Source organism: Contarinia nasturtii, unplaced genomic scaffold (genome assembly GCF_009176525.2).
Source record: "Contarinia nasturtii isolate CC-2019 unplaced genomic scaffold, AAFC_CNas_1.1 Cnas_scaffold_1240, whole genome shotgun sequence".
NCBI lineage: Eukaryota > Metazoa > Arthropoda > Insecta > Diptera > Cecidomyiidae > Contarinia > Contarinia nasturtii.
In genome coordinates, this window is record NW_022198581.1 from 3,292,021 (window position 1) to 3,310,033 (window position 18,013).

An 18,013-nucleotide genomic window follows, 5' to 3' on the forward strand; every position below is an offset into this window, starting at 1 on the left:
GAGACGGGATGCGTTATTATTTTTTTTTTACAAATTCATATCATATGTTTCTAAAATCATTAGCAAATTAGATACTTTATTCAACATTTAGTCTTACAAAAAAGAGAGATTTCTGTCTCACAAGTTGTCTCACACAACTCGAATGTCTGCATTTTTACGAGTCACTGATCAGTTAAAAAACTCAGATTTAAAACATTTTGGATCCACTCTTCATTTTCATCGTTTATTTTGCAACATTTTGCCTAACTTCGAATTTTTGTGGGAATTTCGGCCATTTTTATGAAAATTCTTTTTAAGATTTCCGTAAATGTTCACTGAAGAATCGAAAATCTGAAGACATGTTTGGGTGTTAGAAATAAATCACCAAAATTCTGCGTCATTCCATTTTCATTTTTTGCTTTCTTAGCAAATAGGCATAAATAAATGAATTGGCCAAAGAGGCTCAATTTTAAATCTTATCACAAAACGTATAGAGTCATCAAATCCCACCATTGGTGGCCACCAAATTGTTTCCACCAAATCCCTGGACAAACTGTCAAACTGCAGGGCAACCGTAAAAAAATGTTCAAGCATCACAATCAGATTGATCACAATCAGAAAAAAAAACAGATTTAAATAAACCACAAAATTACCAGAAATTACTATAGAAAAGAAGAAATAATTTTTGATCATTTATTTTAGTCAAAATTCATTTTTTATTTTACAAATTAATATAAGTCGTCCTTCGTTTAAAATATCTGCAAATGCGCTGCAGAGATACATACCACTGCGTAGATAAAATATATATTGAATAGTTTTTATATCTTGTGACCGTGACTTCCAATACTTCGTGATTCAAAAATATTTTAATAACTTCTTTAATGGATCACGATAGTGGATTTGATCGTAAAGTAATTATTATATTGGCACATGTAACATTTTTAAATGTGTAAAGGGCGCGATTTGCGTTTAAATAGGAATCCACAAAGTAGCAAATTTCAACATTTTCAAAAGTTTCGAAAGTAAAGATGTTTCACGCGAAAATTGAGCGCTTTATTAGCATTTGTGATATTTTGATTGTGTGCCAAATTGTAGTGATTCAATCAAAATTTAATCTAAAATCGGTTGATTTCCTGAAGACCTTCCAGGATCCACTAACAAGAAAATTGTGCAAATTAAGAACCGTAAAATATCTCTATCCAAAACTAAGGAACCCTGCTGCTCGATGAGTCGAATCGAATTCCACATTTTTGCACTTATTTTGCAGAATGAATTGATTGAATATAATGGTTACCGTGCAGAGGAACATAATGTCATCACCGAAGATGGATACAATTTGACGATTTTTCGATGCAATTCAAAGAACCGATCACCAGACAAGGATAAAGTAGTAGTTTTACATCATGGTTTGCTAGCATCATCTGATGATTATTGCATGAACGTTCCGAGTCAATCATTGGCATATATTTTGGCGGATGCCGGCTATGACGTTTTCTTATCTAACTCAAGGTATATATTATAATTTATATTATATAACTTTATTTATCTTATATTACTGACGTTTTTTTTTATCTATCTAATTATCGAACTCGAGGGGCAATTCTTATTCACGAAGTCATATCACACTAACTCCAAATGATAAACGATTCTGGAACTTTTCATGGTACGTGATAGCCATTTATGATTATCCAGCCGTGTTTGATTATGTTATTAAAGAGACCAAACAGACGAAAGTGAATGTTGTGGCCTTTTCGATGGGCACTACATCTATGATGACCCTTTTATCAGATCGGCCTGAGTATAATGATTACGTTCGTGCGGCGAGCCTTATGGCACCAGTCGGATACATAAAATATGCTGGAGCTTTCTATCAAACACTGGAATCTTTTCACAAATTTTTAGTAACTACCATTAGATACCCGTGAATGCCTCAAGTGTTTACTTTTAATTTCGAAAATATTTTTAGGTAAGATTTTCCAATACAGAACTGCTGCCAAAAGGTATTCTCACTGAATTATTTGCCACATTTTGTGGCGCTAGTTTTCAACCACTATGCGAAAAGTTATCTTATATAATTTTTGGCCCGAGTCAAGGACAAGTTAATCACGTAATTTAAATTATGTTCACTATTCTCGTTTTTTTCTTAATGTTTCTTCTTTTATTCCATTTCACAAGACAATGATGGCGAATTTTTTCTGTCATTTACCAAGTGGTACTTCATTAAATCAAATACTTCATTACGGTTCAGAAATACGTCATAACTATTTTGGAGAATATATGCGAGGCTCGACAGTACCACCAGATTTCAATTTGTCGCAAATTCGGGCCCCAATCTCACTGCATTATTCACCTAATGATATACTAGGCGATCCAAAAGATGTGGCAAAATTAATTCCAAAGTTAAACAATTGTCTGGCTCGTGTTCAATTTGTAAACCAAACGAAGTTTAATCATTACGATTTTATCTGGGGAATCCAAGCGGCTGAATTGGTTTACTCAAATATTATGTCATTTTTTAATGAACATCAATAACATTTTCAAAAGACAGTCTAATAACATAGTGAAAATAGAAGAAGCTTTAACATTCTATTGTCATTATTGTCAAACTGAAAAAGATAATAAAATATACAATGATGAAAAAATTGAAAAAAAAAATATTTTTTTATTTACGGTAAGAATTGCATTTCCGTACAATTCATTATATGAAACAAGCGACAGCCAGAATCAATATCACGAAATAAAGTCATTTTTCTATCGAAATAAAGCAAAAAATGTCAACTTGAAGGAAATCATGAGTGCCCTCAGAAAATCAGTTCTGGCCACGGCCCTGAAAGCAATGTATGTATATGTACAAATTCATTACAATTTTCCCTTAAAAAATTTAAATACATTTTTTATTGTCAGATGTCATCATAAGTGAGCCACTAAATTTGCCTTGCCGTAGCGATTTCGAGCAATCACTTACTAGTATTTTTGTTCTTATTAATATTTTCTTCACATTTCCTTTGTCCAACAACAATCTCTGACTGACTTTTTTCAATCCAAATAATTTGGAACTTGCCGTTTTCTGGTAAAAAATGTGGGTCCGGTTGAATTCTTCTGAAAAAAATACGGTAAATTTTTTGCATGGAACATTGGTTCTTTAGGAAAAGAGCGTAATGTCACCACACCGTTTTCAGCCGTTTGAGCTAAAAGTTTATGCCTTTTCTAAGAAGAGAAAAGAAAACTACTGCGTTGTACATTTGAAATTATTTATTTATTTATTATTTAGGGTATCACTAATAGTTTTATTTACATAGTATTTTGAAAGAAATTTCCTTGCTTATTTGTTGCGAACTAAACCCTGAATGCTATTGAGCTTAAATTGAAATTTTAATGAAAGTCAACCGTGATTAAGGAGATCTTAGATGAGCTAATATTACTGGGATACAAACCCAATTGTAAAGATATTTAAAAAAATATATCGCTTGATATATGCGCTTCATGTTTTGTTGTTGTTATTGTTTTTATTTTTGCATTAGATCAAGTGATTTAAACCAAACTCCATTCGTTTATTTCGCATTTGGCGTTTCGGTATTTTCTATTTTTTTTTTTATCAGCAATATTATTTTGTTTATGATTTAGAGATTGAATATGTAGCTGAATGTGTTTCAATTCACCAGCACTCCATTTTTAGAAAATTTTATGAAATTTTTTGTTTAATGTTGAATAGCGAAAAGAGACATATTTTTTTTGTTAAGTAAATACTTGTTTACTGTTGAAAAATGAAAGAATTTCTTGAGTTTTTTTTTTTGAATATCCAAGAAATGTGTCTTGTATTAAATCCGCTTAAAATTGATGACTTTAATCAATCGAAATGCATTAAATTTGTTACTTTTTTCGTGAATTTAAAACAAATTGTCAAATTATTCATTATAATAAACATTCATGTCGCATATTATTATTGAAATTATGAAAATTATATTATTGAACCATTTTCACAATGTGGTAAAATTGTGTCTAAAAAAAACAAAATGATTTTATTATTGAAATTGTATAGTAATCTTTCGAAAATTCTCGAAGTTCGAAATTTCTTCAAGTATTACTTCATATGCCTTGAAATTGATTTTTTTTTAATGCAAATATATGAGTGAGTGACGATTTGATGAATGTAATTTTGGGTAGTGCTGCTGCATACATTACTCCGATCAAATAAACTCTACACTTTTGTTATTATTTGTCATAAAACATGAGGGTGAATATCATGTCATGACAAAAACAATATTCTTCCATATTTAAGCTGCGGCAGATTTGTTACGCTACGATACGATCGATGTTTTATCACAGAACCAGTAGTGGTGGTTTTTTTTTGCTTCTTCATACTTCATACCTGATGTATTTTGATGGAATTCATATCTAAACCAAATCTAATGATTTCGGTGTATAGTGATTCGAATTTGTATTGTTTAGTACATTATTTGATGTCAAATAGTTATTATGTGTTGTGTTACGTGCTTGACGACATTGCGGACAGAACCATTTGTCTTGTGGATTGATGTCAGTCGCTTTAATACCGACGCATTCAAAGTGAAACCATTCGATTGAACAGTTTTGAGCATCGCAAGCGATCATTTCTGACATCTCGTCGTATGGTCGACGGCAGTAACAATATAAATTACTATCATTTCTTGCACTTTCTTGTTTCGATTTATGTTGAATGCCATTGAATATGGGCTGCTGTTGCATTGAAGACATTAATAGATGCGATGATAATTGTTCATTTTGTGAATGTTGTTGGCTTAAAACGAATGGTGTGTGCGGTGCAGATGATTGTGGTGGCGGTGATGGAGATAATGAAAATCGTTTTGGTGGTAAAAGCGTATGATCTGGTCGAATGAAGGGCATCTGATGTGTTTGCGATCCGGTCTTGATTGACTTATCCATATCATTATCGCCAGCAATCGATTTATTAAAGTTGATTCGTGATGATGTTTGACTAATGTGTAATTGTCCATCCGAGTCACTGTCCGATGTCTGATCATCGTATTGATCCGAATTTAATTTTGGTGATGACATAACTGGTGGAACCCGTATTGCATTGTTCGAATGATTGGGTGTTGAATATTTTGTCTGATTCGGCGGCCGTGGAATACCGCGAATTATAATTTTTGGAATCGTTGGTGTTGATGATGACATTCGCATTTTTTCTTTTATCTTTGCCAATGTACGATTTTTGGTGCCAGGTGTCGATTTTGGTGTTCCTTTCAACGGTATTTTGCGTTGATTTGGTGTTTTTGTTCCCGTTTTAGATAGTCGCAAAATATTTTTCAATGTTCCAGTTCGATTGTTTTTCGATGATGGTTTCGGCAAATCTTCTTTGCTCCATGTTAGATTTGGCGGTGGTGTTGGTTTGAATGGATTTTGATAGCTTGTATTGAGTGTGCTTGCTGTTGACATACTCTCTTCATCGCTGGTATAGCCATAAAATTTATTTGGTATTCGGCGACGTTTTGATCGTTTTAGCGGATTATCGGCATCCGAACAACTGCTTGTGCTCAATCGCATTAAATGTTGTTTATGTGGTGGTAGAGTGGCCGGAATATTATTATTGGGAAGTGAATCGATTGGTGTTGCCGTTGCGATTGGTTGTAATATATTCAAATTTGAATTGATCATATGTGGTGGTGCGTCAATTTGTGATGTGATGAATGGACTTATTGTTTCCGATATTGTTGTTAGCGATGATGTTAACGCCATTGTCGTTGATTCCATTGGGGATTGGACGGGTAATATTGTATTTTGTGAAATTTGATGACATTCATACGGATTGGGTCTTAAAATATTTGCTTGTTTCTGTGGTGAACGCGAATTTTTATGAGTTCGACGTCGTTTTTTGGTCTTCGTTTTTTGCACTCTGGCCAGCTGTTCTTCGGGCAGTAATGGAGTCGATGGACGACTTGTTGTGCTCATATATGGCATGCCATTGACCGGATTTAATGTTTGCAACATCAATTGTTGTCGTTTTTCTGCCAACATTTGAATTGCAAGCTTTTGTGGATGCTCATCGTAGAACTCTTCGTCTGTTTCGGATTCCGTTGTTTCTAAATCCGATTCAACTATCATTGTATAGATGTTTGGTTGTGTCATGACTTTTAGATCATTCGATGTTGTAACAACGTCCACAACTTCCATATCAGATGGCTTTCCAACGTCAATCGTTTCAGATTCGTCACGTTGTCCTTCAGCATCATTTTCATCAATTGTCGATTTCAAATTGATCGCTGGATCTTCTTCAGTGGATACTTCTTGTTTTGGTTGATCTTCATTCACTTCCAACTTTGGTTCAGCATCGAAATTTGTTGGTGATTTTCTTTCCGGTGTTGTTGTCATACGTTCGGGTGTCTTTCGAGTTTTTGTCAGCACTTTTTTACGTTTTCCTTCCGCTGAACTTGAGCTATCGCTGCCAGAATCAGAGCTAGAACTACTTGATGAACTACTGCTTGAGCTGCAACTACAATTCGATCCACATGAACAACTTGAATCCGAGTCACTTGAATCCGAAGACGAATCACTTTCGTCGGCTTTTTTCTCTTTCTTCAACTCCTTGCCGGGGCTTACTTTTTGGTCTGTATGTTCGACAACATTTTCGCTTTCAGCATTTGGTAATACTTCACCGTCGGTAATGGTTACAGTTGACTGGACTGGCAACGATGCCGATGATTGTGTATCCAAATTTGTGGTGGCCGGTTGTGGTTCGGGTGCAACCAATGTAATTTTTATTTCACCCTTTTCATTTTCCTCAATAATTGGTGCAAACGATGGTATATGTTCGACATTCGATACTTTTGATTTCTTTACGAGCGGCTTATACATCATCGGATAATCATGATCGGACTGGCTAACATGTAACAATACCGGATTCTCAGCAACTAATCGATCTTCATCGGCATGCTCCAATGTTTTGTCTTGCATTTGATTGGCTTGATAAGTTTTAAAGTTTTCCCATATATCAGCCTCGAGCATCACAGCTTTGTCGTCATCGTCATCGGCAGCGGTTTTCAATTTCGTTGTTGGAATTTCATGCGGCAGAGCTGGTAATGAAGACAGTGAATGTCTTGAATTTTCAGCAGATGGATCTTGTGGTGCATTGCTCTCAGCATCAGAATCTTCACTGCTATCACTTTCCGATAAATTAACGGTTGGTAAATTCAACAAATCACTAAAATCGGAACGATTCTTTTTCAATTTTCTCGATTTATTCTTTTGATTTTGACGTTCGCCCGACAATTCGTTTCGATCATTTGACGTTCCTTGTTTAAGCAACTTTTCCTTTTCTTCTCGTTCCCGTGCATCATGCTCAATGACACTAATAACCGCATCAATTGGAGCTTCTTGTTCAATTTCTTTCGTTGAATTTCTACTCGGCGAATTCGAAGGTGAATTAATTCGCGAAGAAACACCTTGTGATGAATCTGGAAACAAAATGCAAAAAATAAAATAATAATCCAAATTTAAGTACATATTAGCTATTTTGATTTTAATTTAATCAATTTAATTGTTATTTTACCTCTTAGTGAGACAATTTCGACTTCTTCGTTGAACAGCTTCTCTTCAGATGGTGGAGGAAGTTCGGGCATATAGTGTAGCGAAATATGCTTAATCTGAAGCTTCTTCGACACAAATTTCTGATCACAATCGTCAAGCGTGCATGCATAAGAAATGCTTTCCGGTTCATGTAAACGTTTATGCACTTTGAGCGCAAGTGCTTTTGAAAAGGTTAAATTACATATTTCACATTTGAATGATGCGGGCGGAACACAGAAATGATAAACGTGCGGCCATTTCTTTTCAAGACATCGTTTGCACATGACACTTTCGGTGCCATGCTTCCAGAATAAATGCCGTGTTATATCGGCTTTATTGCGATACGTAATATTACATCGATAGCATAGATGATGTAATTTATGTTTCCATACATGACACGATAATTTACTTTGATCGCTGCATTCTTCGAGGCAAACATCGCATGCCGAATGCTTCTTACGCAAATGCACCATTAAACGAAAGGCTGACGGTATATCGCCTAAATTGCACAAAACACAACGAAATTTTAAATCGATGGGAATCAATTTGGTTTGAGCACCCGGACACATGTGACATACGAGCTCGCTATAACTGTAAAAATTCGATCGACACATTAAACAAATAAGCGCCGATCTCAAATGCATTTTCCGATTGTGTAAATAAAGATCTTTGTAAATTGGACTATAAAAACGGCATTGGAAACATTCAAATTGTTTCACATATTGATAGTTTGGATCGACATTTTGACTATCATATGTATCCATGTTGAAACACGTATCGGCCAATTCATCCAGGCCGGTCGTAATTTTTTGCTCAATTGTTTCGGGCGACAGCTCTTCTGCGGTAATGCTGTCTACCGTCGCACTGAATCGATGTTCTCCAATTAAATGCTCGGCAAGACTAACACCACTAACTGCAATCGATCGTGCATGATTACAATACAAACAACTTGGATAGGTGAATTGTAAACATTTCTGAAGGAAACTTGTGATTGGAATACAATCCAACGGTTGATCCAATATGAATTCAGTTATTGGACGTTTATCTTCCATAGTCTCCGGAACATCGGCATCAACATCAATATCAACATTGACTTGCTCTTGATTTTCTTCGTTCACATCTGGTGCATTTGCAGCAGCTCCGGTATGATTTTCATTTTCAACTCCGGCTTGACCGTCCAAAATGCTATCGGGTGGAGTCATTACATTTTGATTATGTTCCAATGTCGAATAATAGTTTTCCTAGAAAAATCAAATGAATTTTAATGAGAAATTCGATCGGAAAAATGTGTGTTTTAATAATCTTACATTTATATTTGTTATGTTATTTACATCCTGAGCAACATTTGTTTGTCTCATGTCTGTTATTTGTTCCTGTATCGATTGAATTTCGGGTGAAATTTGCATTTCATTCAAGTGGCTCAGATCGGCGCTATGCATCGGTGTTGGTACTTCCTGTAATGCTGGATATTCATTATTTTTGACAGATTCGATATTCTCATCTAACTCGATCGATGTATTTTTGCCCGATGAACCACTTTCGTTTATGCTTTCGTTCAAACCATCATCATAGCTGTTGGCAATGCGGTTGGTGTTTGATGTGCTTTCATTTACATTATATGAATAATGGTGTACGTCGGCATTCGGCTGTACAACTGATGATGATTGCTCCAATTCCAATACTGTTTCATTCAAATTAACATCATTCGATGTATTGCCATGCTCATTTGACACATTTTCGTCGTCATCATTTTCATTTTCGCTGTCGCTATCACTTTCAGTTGACGATTGCTCAGATTCAACAGGATTTTGAAACGGTTGCGATAGCTTAAGTTTTAGTTTTGGTACTTTCAATGATGTTTGTGATTCTTCGGTTCTCTGCATTGCATGCATTTGTTGCTGTAAGAATTTAGAGAAAAAAATATATTCCAAAAAATGTTTGTATTTGATATTTGATTTATTTTTTTGTGGACGGGGGTTTGTGCACATTTCCATACCTGAATGCTGTCTAGTTGCATTTGTATGTTGGTTATATCTGACATGTTCGGATGACATTTATTATCGTTCAGATCGTTTGTTAAATTGTTGTCATTTTCGAAGCTATCACCTTCATTTGGGCTATCATTTTGTTCATCGACATAAGATAATTGTTTACCCGTCTGGATATTGTTCTATCGAAATAATGCGAGCATTAAAATATTAAATAAATGTTGAATATTCATGATGAAATCAGCAAATGTTTACCTTGGTATTGTTCAAATTTATTCGGAATGGCTTGATTACACGTTTCGGGCCATTTTCCTTGTTTTCATTTTCTGCATCTGAATCGGCACTGCTCGAATCACTATCGTTGTTTGTATCATCGCTGTCTGAGCTACTTTCACTGTTGCTATTACTTTGATTTTGATTAACAGTTTTTCCAACCGACACCGGCCTTTTTTCGAAGTCCAAATCGGATTTGGTCGGAACATTCAAACCAGTGCCGAAATTTGTATTTGGTGTTGAATATCTTGTATCCAATTGACTACTATGCACATATTGTCCATTCGGCAAATTTTGATACGGCACATGGTTGGTTTGATAGATGTTTGCGTTATTATTTGGCAATACATTTGGATTATAGAAGTTAGTGAGCGATTCATTGGGTCCTATGTACAATTTCGATGCCTGTATTGTGAAGTGAAAGCAAATTGTGTCAAAATTGATTCATTTGTCGAGAAAAATGAAGGTGTTTCAATACAAAAAAAATTCAAATTTACCAGAGGTGAATGTGAAATATTTCCATTCATTGTTGTTGTCATCGGTGCCATCTGAACTGGTTGTTGTTGTGGTGGTGGTGGTGGTGGTGGTTGTGATTGTGTTTGATGATGAAGATGGTGTGGTGGAAGTAAACTATTCAGTCTGTGATCAAACATTGGGATTTGTGCAACGCCCGGTGAACTTTGATAATCAGCATAGTGATTGGTTCGTGGTTCTTGACCCAATAGTGCATTGCGTAGGAACGTTTGTTGTGAAATATTATTTATACTATTGCTTTGCACCGAACTTGGCATCACCGGTTGAATTGGATTTAATGCAATGGCGGCACGTTTATGTTTATGCTTAGATGATTTACTTGAAATAAGAGCGCTACAATTGCTTTTGTGAATAAATTTGAGTCCACAAACCGAACACGGTTTCATGAATGTTTCGCACGAATGTGCTGTAACATCATCGTTTTCAGTGAATATATGCTCACAAACGCAACACATGAGAAAACATTGATTGCGCAACGATCGCAACAGATCATCTTTATGCTCATAAACAAATGGCTTATGAACATGCTTCGATTCCAAATGGTTAACCAAACGTTCGGCATTTGGAAAAATGCCCAAACAATTTTCAAACAAACAAATGAATTTATTGTGCACCTCACGAATATGATAAAAAAGATTCCATTTTTCATAGTAGGTACCGCACGCCGAACAGAGAAACACTTGTCGTCGAATGCGAATATGAGTATTTACTTTCTTTGCGTCGTCCGATTGTGTATGAGACGGCGTAATTGTTCGGCTGGGCTGGATTATCATTTCATTGGCCACATTAATTGACACATTCGTCGTTGATTTTCTACCACCAGGCATGCACCCAATAAATGCAGTGCTACTATCACTAATACTTATATTATTCATGTTGTTCAGCGTTGTATTCGATATTTTATCATAATTGCAGGGCATTTGTGCTGGATTTGTTGTAATATTGTAGGTATCAAGCGGTACCGTTGTTTTTGAAAAATGTTCCACCATACAATCGTCTTGAAAGTGTTCTTTCACCTTTTCGGTGAGTATATCTTGCCCCGGTTGTTCACTATTATCACATGATGGAATTTCATTCGGCAACGTCACTAACGGACTACTCATTTTCGGTGTTAATGCATGTGATTGAATATTGTCGTCTAGATCGTATATTGAGTTGCATTTCAATTGTTGTTGTGGCTGTTCGTGTTGCTTGTACTCTGCTTGTGGTGCTTCAATTGTTGAAATTGTATCGACTTTGGTGGCTGTATGACCGTTCATATAAATATGCCCAAATTCATTGATGTTTTTATCTTTGGTCATGGACAATAGTTCATCGTGCGGTAGCTCACTGTCAAAATTTTCATCGGCATTCTCTTGTGATTTCGCAAGCACCATTGGTAAATTATGGTTTGTTTGAACAACGGAATTGATAAAATTATCACAATTGTCGGTTATTTGATTGGGATTAACCGTGCAATTCGATAATGAATCATCTACAGCTATTTGATTATCAATTAATACTATACTATTTGTTTGATTGTTCAATTTCATTTGTTTTTGCGCCGTTTCATACGGATCCGTATCGGAGTCGGAGCGTTTTCGTTTATGTTGCCTGTGTTCGGCATTTATTTCATTTGCTAATTGATGGCTCGTTGTTTGTTCATTATTTTCACATGCAACGCCGTTCATCGATTCTGATGGCACATTCATACACTCTTCCACATCATCGTGAAACTGATGGTTTTCCGTTCGACATGTGATTTTTTCTGTGTGATCTAAAAATGATAAAAGAAAATTATTAAAAATTGAATAAATTTCATCGAAATGTTGATAATTTACCTTGTTCATGCTCAAGTGATGCAGCCGCATCTTGCTCAAGTGGTTCAGGCCTTGAATTCACATCAGCATTGTTGCACGGAGGTAACGTTTCGTTCTCTTTCACATCCTCTATTGAAGAACATTCGGCATTTAATATCACTTGGTCGGAAATTTGGTTCTCAACTTCAAATGTTTCCTCGATTTGATTTGTTTCGACCACGGGTAGAAATGTCGTTTCACATTGAACATCGTCATCTCCATGAACATCGGTCGATATTTTAAGCATTTTATCATCAACTGTATTGCTTATATCACTCGAGTCGATCGAACCTTCGTTTATAATCAACTTTGTATCAACCGAATCACTATTCGTACTTTGATTTGAATTACCTTCGTCGGTGTGATGTGATAAAACCGGAGATTGTTGTATTAGTTCATCGACTGTGAAATCTTGCTGTATGTCATTTCCACTTGTGCTACTCCGTGATGAACCATTTAATAACGGTTCACCGGTTGGCGGTGGTGTTAACATTGTGGTTGGTATCAATTCAGAAGGTTCATCTGTTGCATTGTCTTCCTCTTCGTCCTCATCTTTTGTCGTTTCGGATGAATGGTGCGTATTTTCAATGCAAATATCATCGACAATTAAATCTTCGTTATGGTCCATTTTCCAAAAAAAAAGTTGTTCACAAATCAGTATCCTTTATGAAAATCTTTAAGACCTCAGCGATATGCATTCACTATGTTTATTGAAGAAGTGTACAACTAAAGAAAATCAAAATAAACATCAAACCAAATTGCGTTATTTAAATTCATCATTTTTTCAACATTTATTCTTTTTCTTTTAAATGTTACGGTGACTTTGTTATTTTATTATATTTAAAAAGAAAAAAGAAAATATTTTTCAAAATTTTAGTTTCACTGCAAAGTTTTTTAGAAACACAGTAAAAAATTACTTACTTTATAAATTTTACGATGCAAAAGTTGGCGTTGAAATTCTCTTTTGGTGTTTGTTATGAACTTTCTCTTTATTCAAACTGGCAAGAAGTGGTATTCTGCACCAGCCAAATAAGAAAATTAGTTGAAAATCAAACGAAGGTAAAAGTGTGATCCATTTGGGTACCTTCAGTATGACTTACGTTCATTCTTTATCCTTTTTACGTAAACGAATAAATATAATGCGCGTTCGTAAAGCTTCAAAGTTCATATAATATCTGTATAACATAAAAATTCATGAATATATACGAAAAAATCACACTCTAAACATTGGTATTCACCTTAAAATATTATTTTTCAGCGATTTTTTTTATTATCAGCTAGCGGGAAAAGTAGTATAGCTTTTTCAAATTGCAATGTTGCGATTTATTTTTCAAAGCACATTAAATTGACTTTTGTTCTTGATCTGAAAGTATAGAAAAAAATTGTTTTGGTTAAAGGTTTTGTATACGATCAATAATCATAAACATAAATAAATTGATCCCAATACTAGTTATTGAATATTCAAAATATTTTGTAAAAATGCAAACATTCAGGATTGAGCACATTGAATGGAATGCGAAGCATAATGAAACCGTTTTATCAACAGACATATTTCTCTTGAAATACCACAACTATTTTATCGTCTTCTCCGTTCGACACAACCTCTTTCTGTTTACATTTTGCACGAGACTTGAATTGACATTATGAATCACAGTATCTGACGTATGTTTCGAATGACTTTGAAATGGTGTTTCAGATTTTAACCGTTCAGCTTTGGAAAGCAATAAAATTTAAATTAATTTGACGCTGAATAGATTCATAAAATATGTCATTTGGTAAACAAAGACATTTTATTGTTTTTACAACATAATCAATCATGCGTCAAAAGATTTTGAAAATAAAAAAAAATATTTAATTTTGTTTAGATAATTCACTGAAATTATCAAAATTTCCACAAAAAAATTATTTTCGCGCCCAAAAATTTCACGCGGAGCAAAAAATGAAACATTCTCACACGCAATAACAAACAAACAGTACTAAAATAGCCATTCCTGCTTTGAGGCAAAAGAAAAGGAGAAAAAAAATCGTCACAACATATTGCTATTACTTCATATCGCTTCAATGTTGATGATATTTTTTGAACTAAAATATTGCGTCTCAACATTCCATTGTTTTGTTTGTGTGCGTTTATATTCACAAATACACACAACATGTACACGAGTATACCAAGCGAAGCGCACATGTACAACAGAAAATCACTACAATGCGTTTATCGTTTGATTTCATTGAAGAATGAAATTGTTTGCTGTGCAAATGTGCACGAAATGGTTCTTTTTTCCAAAATAAAACATTCAAATCACCAAATTTTCACATGAATTCTTGTATTGTCGAATTACATCGATCAATATTGAGGTTTATTCGTATTTCAGTAAAACTCACATTTTCCTCGAAATGTAACGAATACAATTGTTTTGTGTTTATGCTATATTTGCAAAATTATTCATAATTCATTAAAATCGAAATTGGATCGATTGTATAATTTACGAATGACTAGTGCACTTTTTTGTATTCAAAACATTAAATACAAACACAAACACACATGGATACATTGAATGCGAACAGAGAAAAAAAAACTCCATGCTGAACACGTGCAAAAGTAGCTTGCAGGTCAAGCAAGTTTATGCCGAAAATTCCAAACAAACCGGGATTTCATCACAATTGTTTTTATTGCTATTGCATAAATGCAAATGAATAATATACACAAAACTGAACGGGCAATTTATTGTTCTTTATCGCTGCGAAACAATAATTTTATCATTTCACATTTCCTGTGCTGAAATTCCGTGGAATCGATGCACATAGAAGAGACAGAGAAAAAAATGGATAGCGTTTGCTGTCGAGCTGTTTGTTTAATAATAAACACGTTGTCGTTGTCTGTTTTTCTTCAATATAATGAAATTACACACACTTTTATTACTGTTTTAAAACTCTAAATACGACATTTAATTTGGATATTAAATGCTGTAGATTCTCCATTGAAGCCAAAATAACAAATATTACGATTGTTACACTGTGCTTCTTTTTTTTTTGCTCTTTTCCCGCGTTTACACGTTTCGAATCAAAGCAATCATTGATATTATTTCTCGTTTCAGTAATCAAAATAGCATTGTTGACTTAAAAATGCTCACACCAAAATGTTCGCCTATTCGATTTATTCGATATGGAAATAATTCTCATTTTTTTGGTTCATTATGGTTTTCAAAGTGGTATTCAGAATATAAATGCTGTTGTTTCGATTCCTACTTCATTTTCTTGTTTCCGTAGACTATTTTAGTAGTATATTGAGACAACACGCACGCACACATATATTTTACAAACTCACACTTATTTGTTGTCTTGCTCACACTTAAATGTTTGACTACTCAATTCGATGTTGCTGTGCTTGTTTCGCTTCGATTTTTTTTTCTCTCGCTCGCCAGCCTTTTTTCGTGCCTATTGCTTTATGTCGACGAAAAACTCAAATTACAATTTTGCTTTTTTCTCGAATTTAAATCAATACAAATCTCAAACAAATACAGTCACTGTAATTCATTTGCAATGCAAAAAATGTTTTTGTTGACGAAAATCGAATGGAAAATAACACTTTTTACTATTTTTCATGAATTATTTTTTGCTTATCCATCGATGAATATACCATATTTTCTTATTATTTAATGTGACTTGACTTCGGATGAATTCGTATGTTTCCGTTTTCGTATATGGCAGCTGCCATATTCAAGTACGTTGTTTTTTCGCCGCGTCTCACAATGACAGACCATGTGTACAGAATCTGCATTATCGCACCGATGCTTTCGCTATTGAAAATATTGTAGTAGAGTGGAGTAGAGTTTCTCATCAATTTGCACAACATTTTAAAATTAAAAAAAATGTATTTTATGCGTAAATAGTATATTTACTAAATACCATATTTATCGAAAAAACGAAAAAAAAAAATCTCTTTTCGCGTATTCTCGGAATACAAATTAGAATGTTCTTCTTAATATTTGAGTGTATGTAATAATAATGTAACATTTGTTTATGAAACATTGTTAAAATGGAAAGATACGCATGCATCAAAATAGTGTCCAGCAATTGATTAAGTTGTTTTTTTTTGCATTCATCAGCCTAGAACTCTCGAAATAAAAAAAAGTTTTTATTCTATTCGTCCCCAAAATGAAATTCAATCAACTATGGATGCAAACAACGTGAAAATATGATTTTATTTGATTTTCTTTTTCGAATTTACAATATAGATATATTAATTATTCGAAGAATGGTCATGTTTAAGTTAATTTCTTTGAGTTTGACTTGAATTTTGAATCTCTTTGATTTAAATTAATATTTCGATTTGATTCACATAAAAAAAACTGGCGAATTGAGGAATCGGTCGAAAGCCCGCATATTCTTTTTACTCAAATAAAAACAAATAACATTTTGGGCTAAACAGCTGCCATATTCTAGTATGCTGGTTTTCGCCGCGTTTCCAAAAATTGTCCGATTATGCAGATGAGACGCGATATTTTTGAAATCAATTATAAAAACAGAAATTCAAAACATTCATAAATGAATACACTCCATAGAGAAATATTTTCTGGAAATAAAACACTTCATATTTGAAATAAATTGAATTGGGAAAGAAAATAAAACGGCAGTTGACGTACAATTTGTTTGGTTTGCAACCTATTTTGTGCGGATAAAAAGATTTTTTCTGTAGCATTTTTGTTTCAAATACTTACTCACAAAAAAAAAAAAATATCTGGAATAAAAAATGAAATGGTCATATAAAAAACTCATATTGTACTTTGGAATTGCAATTGTAATCGTAATTTATTTAAAAAAAATATATATATTCCGAGATGAAACGTTCTATAAACAATGTAAGCATGAATGCAATAACATAACAACATTATACTCTTCTCACTCACTCTACGGTATTGCGTTGATCACATGTTAGTTGATGGACAGCTGGAGCGCACACTATGACAGACAACTCTTAGTAGACATTTGTGTGCGTGTGACATCAGACAACTGTTGGTAGACATTTGTGTGCGTGTGACATTCCTATATGCTATACAGCCTAGTGAAAATTTACGGTGTACATCAATGCTGTTGATGATACAGAATGAGTACACCATATTGTGACAAATTTGATCTCACGTTCATACACACTCAAGCATTGTCTGTGTACACTGTCAATTTTTGTAATGCAAAAGACGAAATGTTGACTATGTTTTCGATTTTTTTACTTTTTTTCTATTCAATGTAAACAAATAGTCGAATGCCAAATGGAAAAAGGTTTTTTTTTTCAATAAAAAATGTATTTCAGCAGGGATAAAGCGATAGAAATTATGTATTTTTATGAATTTGTTGAATTTCACGGTCAATAATTCAAAAATACAAATAGCGCATAAACATTCACCGGCCGATACAGCTAAGTGATAGCGTGCAGGTGTTGTAATCTAGCAGTCGCGAGTTCGATCCTCACTGGTTAATAAAAAAAAATTCTCTCTCACAGGTTAACAACAACAAAACACTGTATATAATTCAAAACTCGCCGAGCCTGCTGCAATATGTATATACTATAGTAAGATTGAAAAATTCTCATACTAGTAATAATATAGATATACTAAGACAAGAATTCCACAATATTAAGATAGCAGTAAGGTATTTAGGTAAGATATACAAATAACGAGCTTACTGCGACTACTAGATTAGAATGGTATCGGCCAATTTATTGTTTTTTTTTTTCGTTTTGAATGCGGCCTAAAAAAGATTTTTAAAAAATAATTTTGACACATAGTTTACTTCATCAAATGAAATTCAATTATATATTGTTGATTCGAAAATTCAAACATATAC

The 18,013-nt window shown here is 33.9% G+C and overlaps 2 protein-coding genes and 1 long non-coding RNA gene across 5 annotated transcripts in view; 1 reads left to right on the forward strand and 2 right to left on the reverse strand.

Moving 5' to 3' along the window:
• Positions 1-1,006: 1,006 nt before the first annotated feature.
• On the forward strand, positions 1,007-2,511 carry LOC116345070 (lipase 3-like). The gene is made up of 5 exons (XM_031774117.1): positions 1,007-1,163; positions 1,247-1,488; positions 1,574-1,880; positions 1,946-2,086; positions 2,155-2,511. Exons 1-5 carry the CDS (start codon positions 1,008-1,010, stop codon positions 2,509-2,511), a joined length of 1,203 nt encoding a protein of 400 aa, XP_031629977.1. The 5' UTR covers position 1,007.
• A 1,034-nt stretch (positions 2,512-3,545) lies between these two features.
• Positions 3,546-15,816, reverse strand: LOC116344968. Of its 3 annotated transcripts, none has more exons than XM_031773854.1 (11): positions 15,498-15,816; positions 13,414-13,538; positions 13,276-13,350; positions 13,097-13,191; positions 12,158-12,901; positions 10,301-12,093; positions 9,786-10,208; positions 9,539-9,712; positions 8,850-9,440; positions 7,526-8,783; positions 3,546-7,430 (listed from the first exon to the last, which is right to left on the reverse strand). In XM_031773854.1, the coding sequence occupies exons 5-11, from the start codon at positions 12,801-12,803 to the stop codon at positions 4,375-4,377; spliced, it is 7,941 nt and encodes a 2,646-aa protein (XP_031629714.1). In that variant the 5' UTR covers positions 12,804-12,901; positions 13,097-13,191; positions 13,276-13,350; positions 13,414-13,538; positions 15,498-15,816; the 3' UTR covers positions 3,546-4,374. The 3 variants fall into 3 exon arrangements, with proteins under 3 accessions (XP_031629714.1, XP_031629715.1, XP_031629713.1); XM_031773855.1 differs by having other exon boundaries at positions 12,158-12,466; positions 12,527-12,901; positions 13,097-13,350; XM_031773853.1 differs by having other exon boundaries at positions 13,097-13,350.
• Positions 15,817-16,949: 1,133 nt separating this feature from the next.
• The window catches only part of LOC116345279, a 1,368-nt gene continuing 304 nt past the window's right edge, over positions 16,950-18,013 (reverse strand). The window contains exon 2 of the long non-coding RNA XR_004201493.1: positions 16,950-17,343. This is a non-coding gene — a long non-coding RNA (uncharacterized LOC116345279). The remainder of the gene's footprint in view (positions 17,344-18,013) is intronic.

Excerpts from the sequence above, each read along its gene's own strand:
- LOC116345070 (XM_031774117.1), top strand. The coding sequence starts at position 1,008 with ATGTTTCACGCGAAAATTGAGCGCTTTATTAGCATTTGTGATATTTTG. Across the intron at positions 1,164-1,246 it reads AATTGTGCAAATTAAGAACC|AATGAATTGATTGAATATAA; the intron begins GTAAAATATCTC and ends CTTATTTTGCAG. Across the intron at positions 1,489-1,573 it reads GTTTTCTTATCTAACTCAAG|GGGCAATTCTTATTCACGAA; the intron begins GTATATATTATA and ends ATCGAACTCGAG.
- LOC116344968 (XM_031773854.1), bottom strand. The coding sequence starts at position 12,803 with ATGGACCATAACGAAGATTTAATTGTCGATGATATTTGCATTGAAAAT. Across the intron at positions 12,094-12,157 it reads ATCACTTGAGCATGAACAAG|ATCACACAGAAAAAATCACA; the intron begins GTAAATTATCAA and ends TATCATTTTTAG. Across the intron at positions 9,713-9,785 it reads TAAATTTGAACAATACCAAG|AACAATATCCAGACGGGTAA; the intron begins GTAAACATTTGC and ends TTATTTCGATAG.